The sequence below is a fragment of the Macaca nemestrina genome, chromosome 11, assembly GCF_043159975.1.
Source record: "Macaca nemestrina isolate mMacNem1 chromosome 11, mMacNem.hap1, whole genome shotgun sequence".
In the NCBI taxonomy this organism is placed as follows: Eukaryota; Metazoa; Chordata; class Mammalia; order Primates; family Cercopithecidae; genus Macaca; species Macaca nemestrina.
This window is the reverse complement of record NC_092135.1, coordinates 22092641-22113773: the sequence shown is the minus strand read 5'-3', so window position 1 is coordinate 22113773 and position 21133 is coordinate 22092641. Positions and strand designations below refer to the sequence as shown.

Below are 21133 nucleotides of genomic sequence, written 5' to 3'. Positions count from 1 at the left end.
TTGTCCAATTGGCTTGCCTTATAAAATTGGACGTATGTTCCCAGAAGAAAAGTTACAGTGTGAAAACACAATTTTAAAATCACATTTAAGAATGCAATAAAGGCCGGGCGCGGTGGCTCAAGCCTGTAATCCCAGCACTTTGGGAGGCCGAGGCGGGTGGATCACAAGGTCAGGAGATCGAGACCACAGTGAAACCCCGTCTCTACTAAAAATACAAAAAAAAAATTAGCCGGGCGAGGTGGCGGGCGCCTGTAGTCCCAGCTACTCAGGAGGCTGAGGCAGGAGAATGGCGGGAACCCGGGAGGCGGAGCTTGCAGTGAGCCGAGATCGCGCCACTGCACTCCAGCCTGGGCAACAGCGTGAGACTCCGTCTAAAAAAAAAAAAAAAAAAAAAAAAAAAAAAAAGAATGCAATAAATATTTATCATGCACCTTATAGCTGAATAAATGGTAGTTACTTAAGGTATATAATAATATACAATACAAATAAATATGAAAATGAAAACACGATATTTAACCCCCAGGGGGTTAGGATTTTAGAGCACTCGACATAGCCTACAGGGTTGAATTTAAAACAGAGTTTTTAAGAAACAGAAAAGTGGTAACTCTTTACGATTTGAACCAGGTCCTTTCAACAATATAAGCTAAAAGACACTGGCCAGTTCCTGATATCACTTAATAGTCTATTCATTTAACTGAGGGTATTTTTTAAGATTCCTTGGTACTTTAAAGGGTATTTGCTATATTTATTTTTCTTTTTGCTGCAAAAATGGCTTTTTCCATGGTAAAAATCTAGGAGTGGCCTCTGGACATAAGTGGTAACAATGATAATTAAAAGTCTGTTTCCGGTCAGGTGCGGTGGCTCACACCTGTAATCCTAGCACTTTGGGAGGCTGAAGAAGGCGGATCACGAGGTCAGGAGATCAAGAACAACCTGGCCAACATAGTGCAACCCCGTCTCTACTAAAAATACAAAAACTAGCTGGGCATGGTGGCGCACTCCTGTGGTCTCAGCTACTCCAGAGGCTGAGGCAGGAGAATTGCTTGAACCCAGGAGGCGGAGGTTGCAATGAGCCGAGATCGCACCACTGCACTCCAGCCTGGTGACAGAAGGAGTTTAAAAAACAAACAAAAAAAAAGTCTCAGTTCCACACTGTTATATCCCAAGTGAGTTTTAACATACTGTGAGCTTTTTGGGGGCGGGGAAGGGGGCAGGAGGAGCTAAACAGAATTTTCTAGACTTTCTGGATAGTAAATGTTGGAGTAAAACTTACTGGCTGTACTCTCTGCCTAGTAGAAGCTCACAGTATGGGGCTGGGCACTGTGGCTCATGCCTGTAATCCCAGCACTTTGGAAGGCCGAGGCAGGCAGATAACCTGAGGTCAGGAGTTCTCTATATTTTTAAACAATCGATTGCATTCCTTTGTCTTAGAAGTCAAAACTCTAAAAGCAGAATTTAAAGAAAATCTCTATTCAAACTAAATAAAAAATATTTATGAATAAACTTAACAAAAGGAGGACAAGGCTTATACACTAAAATTTATAAAACATCACTGAAGGAAATTAAAGAGACATTCTATGTTCATGGATTGGAAATTCAATACTGTTAATGAGAGGTGAAGCCAGCTGGACTTCCTGGGTCAAGTGGGGAGTTGGATAACTTTTCTGTCTAGCTAGAGGATTGTAAACACACCAATCAGCGCTCTGTGTCTAGCTAAAGGATTGTAAACACACCAATCAGCACTCTAAAAATGCACCAATCAGCGCTCTATGTCTAGCTAAAGGATTGTAAAAGCACGAATCAGCACTCTGTAAAAACACACCAATCAGTGCTCTGTGTCTAAAGCATTGTAAATGCACCAATCAGCACTCTGTAAAAACGCACCAATCAGCGCTCTGTGTCTAGCTAAAGAAACACACCAACCAGCACTCTAAAAACACACCAATCAGCACTCTGTGTCTAGCTAAAGGTTTGTAAACACACCAATCAGCACTCTGTAAAAATGCACCAATCAGCACTCTGTAAAGTGGACTAATCAGTGCTCTGTAAAATAGACCAACCAGCAGGGCCAAAAAAGGGAATAAAAGCTGGCCACCAGAGCCAGCAGCGGCAACCTGCTTGGGTCCCCTTCCATGCCGTGGAAGCTTTGTTCTTTCGCTCTTCACAATAAATCTTGCTGCTGCTCACTCTTTGGGTCTGCACTACCTTTATGAGCTGTAACACTCACCACAAGGGTCTGCAGCTTCACTCCTGAAGTCAGCAAGACCATGAAACCACTAGAAAGAACAAACAACTCCGGACGTGCCACCTTTAAGAGCTGTAACACTCACTGTGAAGGTCTGCAACTTCACTCCTGAAGTCAGTGAGACCACAAACCCACTGGAAGGAAGAAATTCTGGACACATCTGAACATCCAAAGGAACAAACTCCGGACACATCTTTAAGAACTGTAACACTCACCACGAGGGTCTGCGGCTTCATTCTTGAAGTCAGCGAGACCAAGAACCCAGTGGAAGGAACGAATTCCAGACACATTAAGAGAATGATTCTTTCTATATTATAGGTTCAACACAATCCTTATCAAAATTTTATCAGGTCTTTAGAACAGAAATTGTTAAACTGATCCTACAATGGAAATGGAAATGAAAAAGACAGAATAGCAAAAACAACATTGAAAAAAAGGACAAAGTTGGAGGACTTTCACTTTCCAATTTCAAACTCATTATAAAGCTACAGTTATCAAGACAGCATAGGCCAGGTATGGTGGCTCACACCTATAATCCCAGAATCCTAGCACTTTGGGAGGCTGAGGCAGAAGGATTGCTTGAGTCCAAGAGATTGAGATCAGTCTAGGCAACACAGTGAGACCTCGTCTCTACAAATTTTTTTTTAATTAAAAATAATTAGCCAGGCAGGGTGGTGCATGCCTATAGTTCTAGCTACTTGGAAGCCTGAGGTAGAAGGATTGCTTGAGCATAGGAGGTTGAGGTTGCAGTGACCAGTAATTGCACTGGCACTCTAGAGTAGGTGACATAGTGAGACCCTGTTGTAAAAGAAAATATATATATATACACACACACATATACATACACACACACATATATATAGTACTGGTATAAGGATTATGTATAGACTATAGATCAATGGAACAGAACAGACATTCCAGAAATAAACTCTAATATTTACATTTAATTGATTTTCAACAAAGATGCCAAGGCAATTCAAGGAGGAATTTCCATAGTTTTTACAACAAATTAGGCTAGCACAATTGAATAGCCACATGTAAAAAAATGAACTTAGACTTTTATTCATACCAAATAAATTAATTTGAAATGAGTCACAGACTTAAATGTAAAAGTTAAAATGATAAAAATTTTAGAAGAAAACATAGGAGAAAATCTTGAGACTCTGAACAGGGCAAAGATGTCTTAGATATAAGACCAAAGTATAATCCATACGTTTTTAAAAATGGGAAAACTGGACTTTATAAGAATACAAAACTTTTGCACTTCAAAATACACCATTAAAAACTGGAAAGACAAGCCACAAACTGGGAGATGATATTTGCAAAACTCACAGCCAATAAAAGATTTGCATCCAGAACGTACAAAGAACTCTTGAAACTAATAGGAAAACAGTTTAAAAAATGCAAAAAATATGTACACAAATATTTCACCAAAGAAAATATACAAGTGGCTAATAAATACTTTCAAAGATACAGTGAAATGCAAACTAAAACCACAATGAAGAACTATTTCACACCCACTAAAATAACTACAATCAAAATGACAATATCAAATATTAGTTAGCAAGAATGTGGGGAAACAGGGACTCTCATATATCGCTGGTAGCAATGTGAAATGGTATAGTCAGGTTGGAAAATAGTTTATTTTTCTTAAAAAGTTAAGCATGTATATTCCATACAACACAACAACTCTGTTCCCAAGAGAAATGAAAGCATATGTCTGTGCCAAAATTTGCATGTTATGCTCATAATGGCATTATCCATAGCAGCCAAAAAGTAGAAACAACATAAATGTGAATATTTTTAAATGTGCTCTATCCATACAAAGGAATACTATTCAGCAATACAAAAGAATGTAATACTGATATATGCTATAGTATAGAGGAACCACAAAAACATTAGGTGATATGAAAGAAGCTGGTTTAAAAAGCCCAATATTGTATCATTCTACTCATATGAAATATCCAGAGAAGTCAATTATGGAGACAGAAAGTAGATTAGTGGTTGCCTGGGCTAGAGGCAGGACAGAGGCTAACTGTAAATGGGCATGAAGAATTTTATTAGGGTGATAAAATAATCTAAAATTAGATTGTGGTGATGTTTGCCAACTTAATAAATGTGCTAAAAAGTTTGAATTATACATTTTAAATTGGTAAATTTTATGTAATATAAATTATGCTTCAATAAAGTTGCTTAAATAAATAGCCAATCTTTCAGGCTAACAATTACTAGTCTTTTAACAGCATTGAATTCTGTTTTAAAAAAAAAAAAGTCTCCACTTGGCATAAAACATTTGTTCACTGGATCATCAACCACCCAACATGGAAACCAATTTACATGGTATTAAAAAGTTGTATTTTTTTTATTAATGAGATTCTCTATGGAAAATGGCAACATCATAAGCAGTACTAAGTTAGTTTCAAAAGAGGAAAACCTAAGACCTTTTCATAAAGAAAATTCAAGTAGTAAAAGGGCACTGGCAAGTGTCAGTTCTACCACATATCTACACTATTCAAACTCAGTTTCTTCCATTGTAAAATAAATTGGGATTCTTGTCCTGCCTACAGCATCCCAGGGCTATTGTAAGGCCTATATAAGAGAAATAAAAGAGAAAGTGCCATAGTATTTTTTGAACTCATTACAAATATAAAGGTGTCACTTATTCCCACCTACACTCTTGCTTTTCCTCATGTTAAGGCTGAAAATGGAAGAAGTCAATCATATGGACCCATCTAAGCTCAAACCCAGGTTTGTTCAAACATGCCACACATTGTCAGTTCTAAGAAAGCTTTGAGACTACATTCTGCGTGGTAATTGCTTTGGATAGAATCCCAGAGCTCTTGCTTTGAAAACAATAGAGTTTTATGAATGGAAATGTCAGAGGAAAATATTGGAGGTCCAATATTTGAAACAGCTAAAGTACATTAAGAATGTCACTAGAGATGTGCAATAACATAAAAAAATTAAATATTTATTTTAGAAAATAAACTTTAAAGTGCAGAAAAGGAATACCTAATGGCCACTTTAGAAAAATAATATTTATCATTAGATGCATGTGTATATATCCAAACTAGATTACATTCTACATGTCAGAAGGTGGAGGGCCAAAGAATAAAAAATAATAATATATTAATAATAATAATGTCAGAAGGTGGAGGGCCAAAGAAACAATTTTAAAAAGTAGCATTAATTACATGCTTTATATGACTTAAGCATGTAATATGTACTTTGAGTATAGAAAATTTAGTTTCAGTATGTAATATAGAATGTCAACTAGGTTTTACATTATGCTTCTCATTTATTCCCAGTTTACTGATGAGACAGTAGAGGCATAAGGCTAAGGAACTTGCTCAAGGTCACACACAGCTTGGCTTAGAACCTAGACAGCCTGATTCCAGTATCCATGCTCCGGGCTCTGAACCACTCCACCAACCTGCCTTGTATGTAGTGTCAGCTCCTTTATCATGTACAGTCATCAGTATTTGAAAATGGTATAAAGTTGTACAAATAAAGCCAAGTAATTAAGCTGAAAACAGTTTTCTAAAAAGATTAAAAGTGCAGCACTCTTTTTCAACATAGTACATATATTTAGCAATAGAAATCTTTGAGCAGCTGCATTCAATTAGAAAATTATTAACCCTGAGGGAAAAGCTACAAAGGGCAAATCCACATTTTATTCTTTTTGTAGTGAAGTGTATTCATGAATGAAATCCACCACTGGATGATAGAACTACTTATTTCCACAATAGCTTTTTATTTTACACTTTTGGGAGAAGATGATCAATGTAAGAGAGTAATAATATCATGGATTCTCCACATGATCTGTAATAGTTACTTGATTCCCATAGTAACTCTAAAAAGAAACAAAAACCTGAGATGGTTAATTTGTATTTCTACTTTTGCTAAGAAAATAAGCTTTAATAGTACATATTAGAATAAGGTAATAAGTGACGTTAAATGTACACCTTTTGAGTTATTTCTCTGAGTCTCAGATAACATCTGTGGCACTAATGTCTTTAGCATATATGTCATCTATGGCTATAGTGTTGAGAACTCTGGTGAAATATCAAAATAACTGCACAAATAGGGTAAATCCATAAAGTACACAAAAGAAGGTGGCCTTTTAAAAAACTTTGATTCCAATAAAAATTGACTGTGGTTTATAGCATCTAAGGTCATGACCATAAAGGTGTTTACAAGGTAAGCTTTTAAGGTTCCTTTATGACTCCAAAGCACTGTTGTTCAGTCTTTAGTTTATGATTCAATTCCACTCTGATATGTCTGACTTGTTTTGAACTCTGACTTTGTTTGTATTTATACGGTGACCTGTATTTCCCAGTTAATAATAATTCAAACTTAAGTAAAATATCAGAACTCTGCCATGGCAGAAGAAGGTGCAGGGAGATATATCTAGGTGTCAAAAATAAATTTCTCCACCAATAATTTCACCACCAGGCAGAATATTTCCCATATCAATTGTCAATCCAGTATTTCAATTCAATCTCCGATCATCTAAAACCAATTAACATTTGAATTAGGTTTTTTAAAGTTTTAATCTGAAAAAACTTTGGTGGCCAATTAATTTTAATATAGACAGATTTTCTAGCACATGTGCAAAGAGAATACCTGGGTCAATTACTGTCAAATTAACCCAGTTCAACATGCTATTATATTCCAGAACAAACAGACTGTGGTAGAAGTGGTAAAAAGTAAATGAGAAGACTTCCCGTTAATCTGGGAGACATGACATAGGTATAATTTTCACTCCCTGCTAATACTCCACTGAAATGACAGTAAAAGCATTAAAAGATATAACTCAGTAAAGGTCAAAAAGAGAGAAAGGTCGAGAAGATATAGCAACGAATTCTGCAACATGAAGAGGCAGATAAATGTAGGAGCTCTGAGCAGCTTTGCAATGTAAAAGAAGCTGAATATTAGGGGCCTACAGAAGAGTATGAACCAACAACAAAAAGGCAATTTATACTTGCAAAACTCTGGGAAGGCTTGGGACCTAGGCACTCTAAGAAGGGGCAAGGCTTGTGGCTTGAAATGAAGAATACTTAAAAATCCATAAAGGGAACTAATGAGCTCCTCTGTCTCTTCCTTAATCTCTGCAGGAAAACAGACAGCAAAATTCAACTTCTCAAGAGGACATTCTTGAGAAGAGTAGCCAACATGGAAGGCAATTTGAGGTATATCATTCAAAACAGAGGATATAAGTGAAATACTGGGGACTGGATGTTGAGCCACCTGCACCAAGACCCACTCTCTTGCCCTTTTCTCAGTAATACAGCGTAGGCAGTAGAAAAAATGTTCCTATTTGAGGAGATGCTGAATAGCTCCTGTACTAAAAATTATGCATTTATCTTGACTAAATCCATTTTCCCTTCTTACATAACAGCCCATTTACAGCCTTACCTTCCCTTGTGGCTAGGAGAGGCCAGGTAACTATCTTCTCACCAGTGAAATTTGTGAACAGAAGTGATGGGTCATGGTGGTTTTAAAACACATCTGTAAATTATTTGCCACTCCTCCCATCAAGGGATGATCTGGAAGCTCTCTCTTTGGAGACTTAATTGTAACCAACAGAATGCAGAAAAAGTGACCATGTATGGCCCTCAGGCTAGTTAAGAAGAAGCCAAGCAACTCCTCCCTGTTTGTCTGTGGAAGCTTACTCTAAGAGTCTTCAGTCACCTGTGTAAGGATCCTGGCTGCCCTGAAGCTTCCATATGGCAAGACCACACAGAGAGAAAGGGATACCTGAAGAATTTCAGCTCTTCCAACCCCAGCTAGTTAAGTCCAGGTGCCAGCTATGTGAGTGATGAAGCCCTCCAGCTGACCCCAGCCCCTGAACCACCTGATCACAATGGCGCATGAGAACGAGCCCAGGTGAGAACACTTAGCAGGGCCTAATGACCCACTGATGTGTGAACAAAATTGGTGACTGTTATTGTTTTAAATCACTATTTTGGGGTGAGCTATCACACAGCAATAGAGAATTGGAACATGGACGGAACTGCTGTGTCACTTGTTTGAAATCTGTTGTTCTGGACTTCAGCTCTTCCCTCTTTTCATCAGCTAGAACATGGAAATGCCTGTGACCCAGCTTGAATGGGTAAAGAATGATGTCTTTCCCGAATATGAAGGAAAAGTGCCTGGCTGAATGGACACATGGAGCACAGCCTCCAGTCTGGACCACTAACTACATGATTTCACATAAGAGATCTGAGCTTCTATTTTTTTAAGCCACTGTATTTTGGAGCTTTGTTATAGCTGCGTAGCCTCCACCTTCAAGAATACAGTTCCAGAGAAAAACCTTTGGGTATTGATAAATACAGATTTTTTGAGGGCCCCATGCTCCAACTAAAAAGCCAGCTCTCCACACAAAACTATTTTGACAATGAAGCCCAACAGCTGAGTCATATACACAGAATGTTGAATCTGTTTTACTGTCTTGCTTTTAATACTGTGAAACACTAAAGAGATAGCCAATAATAAATAGACATTAGAAGAAAGCTCACTATGTCAGAGGCCACGGTCAAACACATAAATGAAGGAAACAGGAAAAAATGACTCAGAGGAAGCATAAATGGTGCAGAGAATGAAAGGAAAAAGATTAAACTACCCTTAATATCCTCTGAATGAAAAGCCACTACATCTATGAAACAAGATGCAATTAAAAAAAATCATAGAACAAGCAAAAGACCTTACAAATTAAAGACGGGATTGTAGAAATAAAAAAATGTTCAAAATAATAGTTAAAAGATGAAGTAGAAAAAACTTTAGAAATGAAAATAAATCTACAAACAAAAGACAAATAAGGAAACTATCTAAAAATTGAAGATCAGTCAGAGAGGTCAAACCTTTGTCTAAAGAGTTTCAGAAGGAACTGATACAACAGAGAAGAAATGGCATAAAAAAAAGTCTCAGAAGTATAGAATATGGCCAGTCATGGTAGCTCACACCTATAATCCCAACACTTTGGGAGGCCGAAGCGAGTGGATCACCTGAGGTCAGGAGTTCGAGACCAGCCTGGCCAACATGATGAAACCCCGTCTCTACTAAAAATACAAAAACTTAGCCGGGCATGTTGGTGGGCACCTGTAGTCCCAGCTACTCAGGAGGCTGAGGCAGAAGAATTGCTTGAACCCAGGAGGTGGAGGCTGCAGTGAGCTGAGACCACACTATTGCACTCCAGCCTTGGGTGACGGAGAAAGACTCCGTCTTGAAGAAGGAGAAGAAGATGACATGGACATGAATGAGTAATGAGTACACCAATGGAAATATCCTACAAACATCTAGCACAATAAGGAAAAAAGGCTTACCTCAAAGCATATAATCATGAAATTTCAGAACTTTATGGATAAAAAAGATTCCAGAGAAAGAATAACAAGAAAACAGGTACCAAGGTGCAAAAAGGCAAGATCAGAATGGCATGAAACTTCTCAGTAATGGCACTGGGGACTATAATACAATAAGGCAAGACTCTCAAAATTCTGAAGGAAAAAAAAAATGCTTTTTAACCTTGAATGTCACACCCAAGCTATCAATCAAGTATATGACAAGCATAAAGACCCTTTCAGACATCAAAGGATTTGAAAAATTACTTCCAGTACACCCTACTTCAGCAGTACTAGAGGATGCGTCTGGAAAACACAGCAATAAAGGCAAAGAAGAGAAACAGAACAGGAAACAAAGGATTCAAGATGAGTGAGAGCAAAAGGATGTTCCACAGATGATGACTGCGCAGGCTGTGCAGGGAGACAGGACTGTGGGAAAATCTCCCAAAGAAAAAATGTAATCGAGCACTTAGAACTGCGCTTGAATCTTTGAACAAATTAATGATGGGCATGTGACACAGCAAATGGAGCTTTGGGGAAAAGCAGCAGTAGCTTCAAAGAAAACCAAGCAAAACAAAAAAGGAGGAAATTTTTCATTTCTATGTAAAAGAAAAAGCTGAACAAGAAAGGATGCAGGTGCACAGCACACTGCTTGGCTCAGCAGGGGACACTACATAGAGTATGAGCACTGTTTGTTGATTTAAGTATTTTGATATAACTATTTTGAATAACTGTACTAAGGAGGAGAGGAGTAGATCTAGGAGAGATAAATGCTTAACTAACATAAGAGAGAGTCAATAGGAACTATCGAATACCTATCAACTAAGAAATATCACTCATGAGCATATTACCTAGAAATATAAAGGTGAATATCAGAATAAACAGCAAAAAGAGTTGAAACTGTCTCTTTATGGAATTGAACTGGAAGGTAAGATATAACTATATCTCATTATAAGATTTAGAATAATATTTACATCTTTAACTATGTGAGCCTGTTTTTTAAAGATTGAGTTCAACGTCTTTTCCAGAGACGATCAGAAATGGTACTGGAATAAAGTGACATGGAAATATATTTTCACATTTACTGATTTATATTTATAAGTTTGACTTTAATTTACAGACGTTTTATATCCTCTCCTCAATATATACTACAAGCTCTAGAATAACATGGGTCATACTTTCATCTCTTCTCAACTCCCCTAAATACAGGCACACACACACAAGCACACACACACACCCCCCAAAAAACAGTGCCCCTTATTTGGCTTAATGTGCTAGGGCTATTTTCTATATTATATTCTTATTATATAAGTTATTTAAATTCTTGATACCTGGAGTATATTGTTGAATAAAATCAGCAAAACGCCCTGTCCTCCGGGAGCCTACATTTTAATACTACTTAGAAAAAATATAGCAGAGTAATTTACTTTATGCAATTTGGGTAAGATGGATGTTTTTCTGATCTACTGGAAACATTGGAAAATTAGGGATTGTAGTCTACAAAAAAATTAGAATGTTTAGTGGTGAACCCCAGGCCATATGTCTACACTTTTGGATACTGCTGATTTAACACTCATGCCTCTTAGATAAACCAATATCCATGGAAGTAATTAAAATGATGTCAACATAAGTAAAATTTCCAGAAAATAAATTTCATGAACTTCTAGCACATATTTTAAAAAATAGCTCTCTCCTAAGAACATTTTATTTTCTCTAAAATTCCTAACCTTCAATATATAAATAGGTAATAAACATAATGCAATTTTTTCCTTAAAGTACATTCAATACTGAAAACACTACTATTTAAGCTATAATTAAATATTAATATATGTAAGATACTTTATTCCTTAAGCAATGTAATTTTCATAGTCTCTTTTTTCCCAAAATATTAATTCCAATTTATACACTTAGTTCTTAGAAATAGGTCATTATCTTCACAGATTTTATTCATTGAGCATGAGCTACTGAAATTAAAACTTTCCTAGAATTTGGCATATATAAAGAAAGTTTTAGAACTAAAAAAGTGAAACAATTTTGACCATTAATTAATAAAGTGCACATACCTGTCAAATAATCCCCTCTTTTTTGTATGTCTAAGAAATAGAAGTATACAGAAACTGTATAACATAAAAGCACAATTAAATATTTTAAACCTGAAATTATTATATAATAATGATAGAAATAGTAGCTAACAGTTATTGAATAGCTGCTATATATTAGGTATTTCAAATCGTGTCTTACTTAATTCTCAAAGAGTCCTGTGAAGTGTTTATTATCAATATCCATTTTCAGAAGGACAAATATGACTCAGAGAGGTTAAACAACTTTTTTCCCTTAGACAACCAGGATTTGAACATTGGTTTACCTGTATTAGTATTAGTCTATATTAGTGTTAGTATTATACCTGTATTAGTCTGTTTTCATTTCTCTAAAGGAGTACTAGAGACTAGGTAATTTATAAAGAAAATGTTTAATTTGGCTCATCGTTCTACAGATTGTACAGGAAGCACAATGCTAGGATCTGCTTCTGGTGAGACTTCAGGAAGCTTACAATCAGGGAGGAAGGTAAAGGGAGAGCCAGTGTGTCACACGGTGAGACGGAGCAAGATGGGGGGTAGGAGCCATGCTCTTTTAAACAACCAGATCTCTCATGAACTAACAGAGCAAGAACTCACTCACTACTGCCAGGATGACACCAAGCCATTCTTGAGGGATCCCTACTATGATCCAAACACCTGCCACCTGGCCCCACCTCCATCATTGGGGATTACATTGTAATGTAAGACTTAGATGGAACAAACTTCCAAACTATATCAAGAGTAATCTCTTAGGATGACTGAAGGCTATTTTAAAAGCCTGTCACACACACACAACAAATATGGAGTTTTCTTCTATTTCAGAACTTATTACTCAAAACATAATTTATTTTCCAGACTTTGTATAAGGTCACTTGCAAAATATAATTCGGGGTGATGAAAATGTTGTGAAATTAGATAGAGGTGATGATTCCACCACACTGTGATGTACTAATATCACTGAATTGTATACTTTGAAGTGGTTAAAATGGTAAAGTTTATATTGTGTGTATTTTGCCACAACAATTTGCTTTAATGTCATGTCAGTCCATACATTCGAATTTTATCCTCTACCTATGCCAGATTACAAATTTCAAGCCCATCCCTTCATTTCTAGGACTACATATTTAAATCCTACCTCTTTGGTAGTAGCTCTCAAATTCATATCTCCAGCAGAAACCTCTCTCCTGAATTCAGACCCCATAACTTCCTAGTGAACACCTCCACATGAATTTCTAACAGAATCAAAAGTTTAGCATGCCCAATACTGAGTGTTTACTATTCCCTGTATACCAGCTCCTTCTTAGTCCATATTAAATGACAGCAACTCCACTTTTCCAGTTGCTCAGGTCAAAGTCAGTATCACCCATCCCACATCAATAAATCCTGATGGCTTTATCTTAAATCAGGGTTTCTCAACCTGGGCACTGTTGAGATTTTGAAACCTGATAATTCTTTGTTGTAGGAGATTGTTCTGTACATTTCAGAATGTTTATCAGCATCCCTGGCTTCTAGTCAACACATGTCAGTAGCACCCCCAGTTGTGATCATCAGAAATGTCTCCAGGCATTGCCAAATGTCTCCAGCAGGGCAAAATCGCCTTTGGTTGATAATTGTGGCCTTAAATATAATATAGCCAAGATTCAACTTCTTGTCCGCACCTCCACTGCCATGGCCTTGGTTCAAGCTATCACCATGGCTCTTCCCTTTAATTCCGCAGTAGCCTCCTACCTCGTCTCCTTGCCCTGCTCTTCTCAGTCAGCCACGCACAAGGATCCTCTTCAAATCTTATTGAAAAGAACGTCAATAAGAAAGTCAGCTTATGTCATCACCCTCTCAAAACCCTCCCATGTCTTTCTATCTCACATAGAGTAAAAAACAAAATCTTATTCTGACCTATGAGGACATACCCCATGTGGACCCCGTTACCCATCTGACCTGAGCTCCCATCACCCTCCCCATGTTCACTCTGCTCCTGCACGCTGGCCTCCCTCCCCACATGTCCTCAAGCATGCTCCCCACACTCCTGCCTCAGGTCCTTTGTCCTTCTTGTTCCCACCATCTGGAATATTCTTCTTCACCTTGATATATCCATGGCTGGCTCCCTCACTTCCCTCAGGTCTTTACTCAGATTCACTTCCTCAGGCTCATGGACAACCTCCTTAAGCTTTTAGTCTCCTCGCTCCCACTGCATATCCCTCCTCCTGGCCTCATCTTTCCTTCTTAGCACTCGCCCTCATCTAACATATTCTATTTAACTACTGATCATATTTATTACCCTCTTTATGAGGACCGGGGATTTGTCTATTTTATTCTCAATCAATTTATCTCATGTACTTGTAACAACGTCTGACACACAGTAAGGACTCAATAAGTATTACTAGAAATAAGTGAACCTCTTAGAACCAAAACTGAGGAATTTTTTTAAAAGAGCACGATTGTACTGTGGGATCAGAGACCATAATCTGCTCATCTATACAAAGCAGGCAGGCATGAACAGTTTTATATTGAAACTTAAAACAGCCAGCAACATTGTCCCTTATCTGATACTGTTGCTGACGTGATCCTTCTTTCTTGACACAGCTAACAGAGTGCCTGACACTAATATAGATTATAGGATCTCATCACAATAATGACAGGCATTCAACAGCCTTGCCAGATCAATGACCTTGCAGCCTACAGCTCACCAGACTCTCCCTCAGTATGGAAATCCTAAAAAACATAAAGCACTCACTTATTATTCATCAACCCATTGTTTCTCCAAAGCCAGGACTCACTTAGAAATGCCTGTAATTTGGATGAGGTTGACTAACATCTGACCTACTGATTTGGAGTGTGGGGGTGGGGAGCAATAGACACCAGCAAAAGAGTAAAGTGGTTGACATGGCAATCAAAACCCAGAGAATGGTTTCTAGGTTTCTAAAATAAAGTATAGTTATCTGGGTCTCCATGGAAATCTGTTCAAATTCCAAATTACATTGGACCTGAGTTCTTGGATTTGATAACATACCCTAAAAATACAGCTAATTTCAGCTGCAATACAGTGTTAAAAATCAAAATGAAATATACTAAACACATCTGTAAATAGGTAACAGATTCTAAGATGTTGATGTTGTCTTTGAAGGTTATAAACTAGAATTTTTCCAGGGATATAACTCCTCAAATCAATTTATTATTGCTTACCTTTAAAATAATACTGCATTCATGTCAGCATTATTTATAATAGCAAAAAACTAGAAGCCACCGAAATGCTAAGCAATAGAGGAAGAGAAGATAAAGCAGCAGGAAAACTAGATAAATTTATTAAATAAAAATGCTAAAGAATACTATGCAATCATTAAAAGATGAGGTTGGCCTATGTGCAGTAATATGTAATATTCATCAATATATCATTGTATGATCAAAGATAGCTGCAAAAAGCAGTGCAGAGTATGATTCCACTTATATGAAATGTGTGTGTATACATATATGCATATATGGATGAATTAAATATTTTCAGGTGCACCATTCTCCATCCTGCTTCCTGCTAAAGAGGTTTACCCGAATAGATACAATGGGCTCCCCTGCCTTATGGTTTTTGGTTGAATTCATCCAATAGGAGGCCTGGCAGATCTGAAAGCTGGAGGAAAGTGAGGTGGGGCCCTTCATTCCCCCGGCCTCCTTCCTATTTGCTGCAGGTTGGTTGTATCCCTTTAAAACCCACAGCATTTGTCAAACACCTGCTCTATAAACATTCCTCTCCAGATTCCGGGAACCACTCTTTCTCGTGGCCCCTACAGACCCAGAAGTTGTAGAGGCTCCCAACTGATAGAGTTCAGGGCCACTGCACAATCCCTTGTTGCTGTCCTTACACACTGCTCACACTTGCCTACTTTTGTAAATGTCCTTCTATGAAACTCTTCTCAACTGCCAACTTTGCATGTGCTGTTTCTTTCTTAACAGAACCTAATTAATAACTATAAGTATAATTATATGTGTATCTTGTGTGTGATTCATACACTTAAACATGCATAAATGTGTACTTACATATACAAGGAAATTTTCTGAAGGATACAAAAGAGATTAGAAAGGGATACATTTGAGGTTTTTGTTCTTAATTTTGCACCTTTTAGATTTCTTTCACTTTTAATATGTCAGTCATATACAAGTAATTTGCTTTGAAAGCAAAACCAAATAGGAAAAAATTATATTGCTACCTTTTTGATGGCACTGTAAGAAGGGAAAGAAGTAATGAATACCAGAAGAAGTGACAGTAGTGACTCATATGTTCATTTTAAACAATGTGTTATGTATGATGAAAAGGATCCTCACTTCTGAAACTTAAGTTTGACAGTTACCAAAAAAATCCATCCACTGTAGAGTTTGTTTTTACCATCTTGTTCCAATGACCTACTTTTAGAAAAGCATCCTTATTTTAAAACTTGCTTCAAAATAACCCCATTTTCTTAACACATCTCATTCGTGTTTCAGATTTGCCACTTTCCATTTTAATCATATTTTTTTAAAAAACTTTTGACAGTCGTCATAAAAATGTGCATATTGTGATTTGATCAAATGTTTGTCTTTTGTGATTAAAACAAAATAACCCCATGCCCAGAAAGGAAATACTGACTTTCGGGACTATTTCTAAAGCTTCCTAAAACTACTGTGAGGAAAAAAAATGCAAATCAGTAAGGAAGTATTGGAGCCCACAATTAAATTAATTTATAGGGGCTTTAATGCAATTACATTTCATCCAGACTGTATCTCTAATGGTGTTTTTTTTTTTAACTTCATTGACTTTAAAGCATAATTCACTTCCATTTTTGCAAAATTATTTAAATATTACAAATATCACTTTTATACATATTTCCATGGTGACACAATACATTTGAAGTCTATTTAATTTACAGATGATGAGGTCAAAATGAAAACTCTTTGAGGACCATAGATCTTTTAAAACATCACATTTTCCAGTTCCAAGATATTAAGTATATAAGTTATCTGTATTTGACAGAATAGAGTCTTGAGAAAGCAATAAATATTTTAAATGATCTGATTGTGAAACTTAAAGAAAATTAAAATCCAGAGCAAGGAAAAGCACCAGTAATACGAAGAGCTAAGATGTTTAGGGTTCATAATTTAAGTTAATAAATTATTAGGCTTTGAAATTAAATTTAACAGATCTTTTTCACAGCCAAATTAAGGAAATATTTAGAGATGAACATAAGTTATATTCCAGCCTCCAAACTTCAACTAAAATTATTCATATACATAAAGGATCATGCATGAGGTAGCTAAGAATCTCAAAATACATTAAGATGACTTTACAGTCACAACTAATGAGCAAAGTTGTTAGGATAATTTTTCATGCTCTCAAACCTGGACATAGAAGATCTACGCTGGAAAGTATTTAATAATAGATAGCTAACTAGTTTAAACCCTGAAAGAGACATGCAGAACTGGGCCAAGCGTTCTTAGCTGAGAACATCAGCTAAATTCAGACGTCATTTTTGCTACAAATATGCTCCATACTGGTGAAATATTTGACAAAGGAGAAGTAGATGTAACTATGGAAATCATAACTTTAATTGACAACAACATGAAAATTCAGAAGGATAACAAGCATCATGGATGGAGAAGACAATTATGCAGGAGTGAAAATCAAACATAAGCTGCAGAATTTTAAAAAAGAGTCTATTTTTCCTCTCTGGATATTTCTCACTACTTTAGAAAGAAGAAGAAGAAGGGTAGAAAGAATATACTTCTTGTTGATGGAAACAGGACAAAGGAACAGCCAGGACATTCCTACCTGGTTTCCAGATGAACTGGTTATCCTTTTTGCCTTCCAAATGAGCTGCGTGGGACAGCAAGAGAGAAAGCAATAGAAAGAGATTCCTCATGCAGCTCCATACCCAGCAAGTGACTGTCAGGTTGCTCTTTGGAAACATGCTTCAGATTTTTCAGCCTCTTGACTTGCCTATTCCTAAAAGAGAAAAAGAAAAATCAGGTGAGTTTCTTCTGTAAAGAAATGATAAAAACTCATTTTGACTGCTAGAACCTTTATTATGATGGTATTACAAATTTTTCATTACCATGAAGATAGTACATATAATAACCCTGTGGGAAAAGCTACAAAAAGCAAATCTATATTCTGTTTTTACCATGTTTTGTATTATTTTTTGTAGTGAAGTGTATTCATGTATGAAATCTACCACTGGATGATAAAACTGCTTATTTCCCCAATTGCTTTTTATTTTATTCTTTTGGTTAAAAAAAAGATCAATGTAACGTGATAATATTATCATGGATTCTCTACAGGATCCAAAGTAGTTACTTTATTCCCTTAGAAACTCTCAAAAGAAAAGAAACAAAAGCCTGAGGTAGTTAATTCATATTTATACTTTTGGTAAGAAAATAAGCTTTAACAGTGCATATTATTAAAAGAAAGTAGTAAATATAAGCTATGTTAAATGTTAAATGTACACCTTTTATTTCTCTGAAATAAAATCAGGTAAGTTTCTTCTGTACAGAAAAATCAGGTAAGTTTCTTCCGTACAGAAATGATAAAAACTTACTTTGACTGCTAGAACGTTTATTATGATGGTATTACAAATTTTCTATTGCCATGAAGATAGTCTTTATAATATTAACATTTGAAGGTCAGCAGTTAATTAGCCAGGTTTTCAATCCTCACCCATTGAAGGCATCATCAATTCTATGGACTCTACAGTCCCTGTGTCATTTTATTCTTAAAAGCAGGTTGGCAGATATGTTGTTTATTCCCTCCCTTCTGCTCAGACAAATTCCATGAGGAGCTCATGATTCGGAGAAAGGGATACACATACACAACAAGTCCAAAGCAGGGCAAGGGATGTGCTAACAGTAGTATTAAGAAAGTGGGATGGAAAGATTGAGGACAAGGCAATTAGTTCCTCTGTACTATGCGAAAAAGAGAGGAGAGCCTCACACAAGATAATACTTGAGAAGAGTCTAGGGAAACATAAGGACTTGAAGGAGTCAGGACGGGCATCTCAGGCAGAGAAAACAACAAGGCGTTGAAATGCGTTTTGTGTTTGGGGACTGGTGATTAGGCTGCTGGCTGCTGTGAAGGACACAAAGAAGAGGGAGGAATGGACTAAGCTGAGATTTAAAACATAGGTTGGGAGCCAAATTGTAAAGAGTTGTGAGTGGCATATGAGGTATTTGGGCTTCATGCTGTAAACAGTAGCAAGAATCATAGAAGAGTAAATTATTTTTAAATAACTAGGATCAGTGTGCATAACGAATTACTAGTAGACGATGGTAGAGAAATTGAGGGCAGTTAGAAAATTAGTGAAACAGTAGTCCAGGCAGGTATTGGTAAACGAAAAGATCAAGGATCAGGAGAGACTTGAGAAGTCATACAAATTGCTTCTGGATTTAAAGGATCTGGTTAACAACTGGATGTGCTATATAAGAGGAAAATATGAAAAGGGATAGAAGGGCAAACTTAAAAGCCTGAACCAATGGGATCCCTTTAACAAAAACAGGAAACAGGAATGGGGCATATTTGAGAACGTGCTTTACTTTAGAAGAGAATAGATTAAGTCTGATGAGGCTACCAGACATCCAGGTACAGTTTTCCAAAAGATAATAAGAAAATGGTACTGGAGTGAAGGAGATCTAAAATAACTTGCCATAATACATGTATTATGAAAAATAAAAAGATATAGGTACAGGAGGGTAAAAGGAATGAACAGTAAAAAGGATCTGAAGGGTAGAAGTTATTGCCCCTAAATATATAGCCACACAATTACTATAGGTGGGTGGCAAAGCTGACTATGAGCTTCCTAGTGGCCAAAGAAACAGCTATTGCAGTCTATGGTCCTCATGTGCATAGGATTAAATTATACCACCCTGCCCACAGTTTTTGCCTTCTTTTTTTCCCCCCCAGGGAAAGACATTGCCCGTTCCCAAGCACTGTTGGGATTTATACCAGGAGTCCTCATAAATACAGGTGGTGTGCTGGGCCATGTGCTGAACACATTACTTCATCAATAAAACAGCAAGTTGTCTGTGGTGGAGTCTCGTGGCACTCCTGGAACACTCCAAGGGTACGGTGGCAAAGTACAAATCAGTAAAAATTATTCTACAAGGAGTCAAGCAATGAAGTTCCAGTACATAGCTCTCTGACAGCCTGCCTCAATCCAGGGATGAAGAGTAAAAAGCAACCAAAACTTTTCTTCAAATGTCTACACTGCATACCAATATTGAGAAGAGCAAAGTGGAGTGCTCCAGCTGAAAGATGGAAAAGCTCAGTGGTTTGAGTGGTTTTTTTCTCCAAGAGTGGGCTGTTAGATGATTTCATGAAACTTCTGTGGCACTATTAGGCACAATTCTAAAACTTCTGGCCTAGAGAACTGAATTGGCCACATTTCCTTAGAGCAAACATCCGAGAATATGATTTGTCACAACTGAGCTTTTGCTAAAAATTAGGCAACATGGCTACGAAATTATAGTTTATTCTAAGGCAATTACTAGATTATATGGTATTTTTGTGTGAAGCTGAAAAAGGTAGTCCCTCTCCTCAAGTAAAAATATTTTTAAGTTAGTATCCTATTACAAAACCTGAATTGTTCTGGCCAAGAGTCCTTTTCTGGAATCCAAATGGACAGCAGCCCAGGCTCTGTGCACATGTGAAGATTCATAGACACACACATCACCACTGGGGAGCATACTCTGCACCCTCCCTCCCTCCCTCCCCCTCTCCAGAAGAGGAGATAGTGCCACAGTCAGAACTGCAGCTACAGCAGAGCTGGAGAAGAGCCTCAGAGACCCCAGAGCATGTTAGGGGACAGACTACAGCCACAGACACATGTGTTTACCCCTCAGTACCTGCTCTCCTTAGTGTACAAGTTTCAGGTGTGGGTTCATGCAGGAAGGAACTCCCCATTCCAGCTAGAAGCCCTGGAATCTCAGCTCCTGCCCTGATGCTCCCAGGTAAGCTGGCATCTGTCTATGATAAGAATTGTGGTCCAATAGATGAGACATTTTTATACACATACACACATACACTAGATTATGGATATTTCACACTTATAATGATAAGTTCACATGCTTTAAGAAGCAACACAACTAAGAATGGACTGGAAATTATATCATGATATTTAAAGTCTGCCTAAGTCTTTTGTCTCAATAGACATTCACTCCACTTCTATGGAATGGTGGACTGAAGCCAGGCTATTATATTCTCCAGACACGTACACACCACACTACACAAATGGGTGGTTAATTCTGCATAATACAGATTTGATACAAACATTTTAATCCAGACATTTTTCAGAAGACATCATTGCCAATTATATATGCCATTGAGGCAGTTGATAAAAACCTAAATATTGCCCTCATAAGAAAATACAATTTCCTGGTGAATCCTACAAAACAAATTAGTTTAAAAATACAACCCTGGGAAAACAAATGAGTGGCCTTCTATATATAATGATAGATCAAAG

The 21133-nt window shown here is 37.1% G+C and overlaps 1 protein-coding gene across 2 annotated transcripts in view; it reads right to left on the bottom strand.

Moving 5' to 3' along the window:
* The window catches only part of LOC105492585 (thrombospondin type 1 domain containing 7B), a 900526-nt gene that overhangs the window by 768812 nt on the left and 110581 nt on the right, over window positions 1-21133 (bottom strand). For both annotated transcript variants that reach the window (XM_071072671.1, XM_071072672.1), the window contains exon 2: window positions 17452-17625. In XM_071072671.1, the coding sequence (XP_070928772.1) occupies window positions 17452-17590 (139 nt within the window). In that variant the 5' untranslated portion in view covers window positions 17591-17625. The remainder of the gene's footprint in view (window positions 1-17451; window positions 17626-21133) is intronic.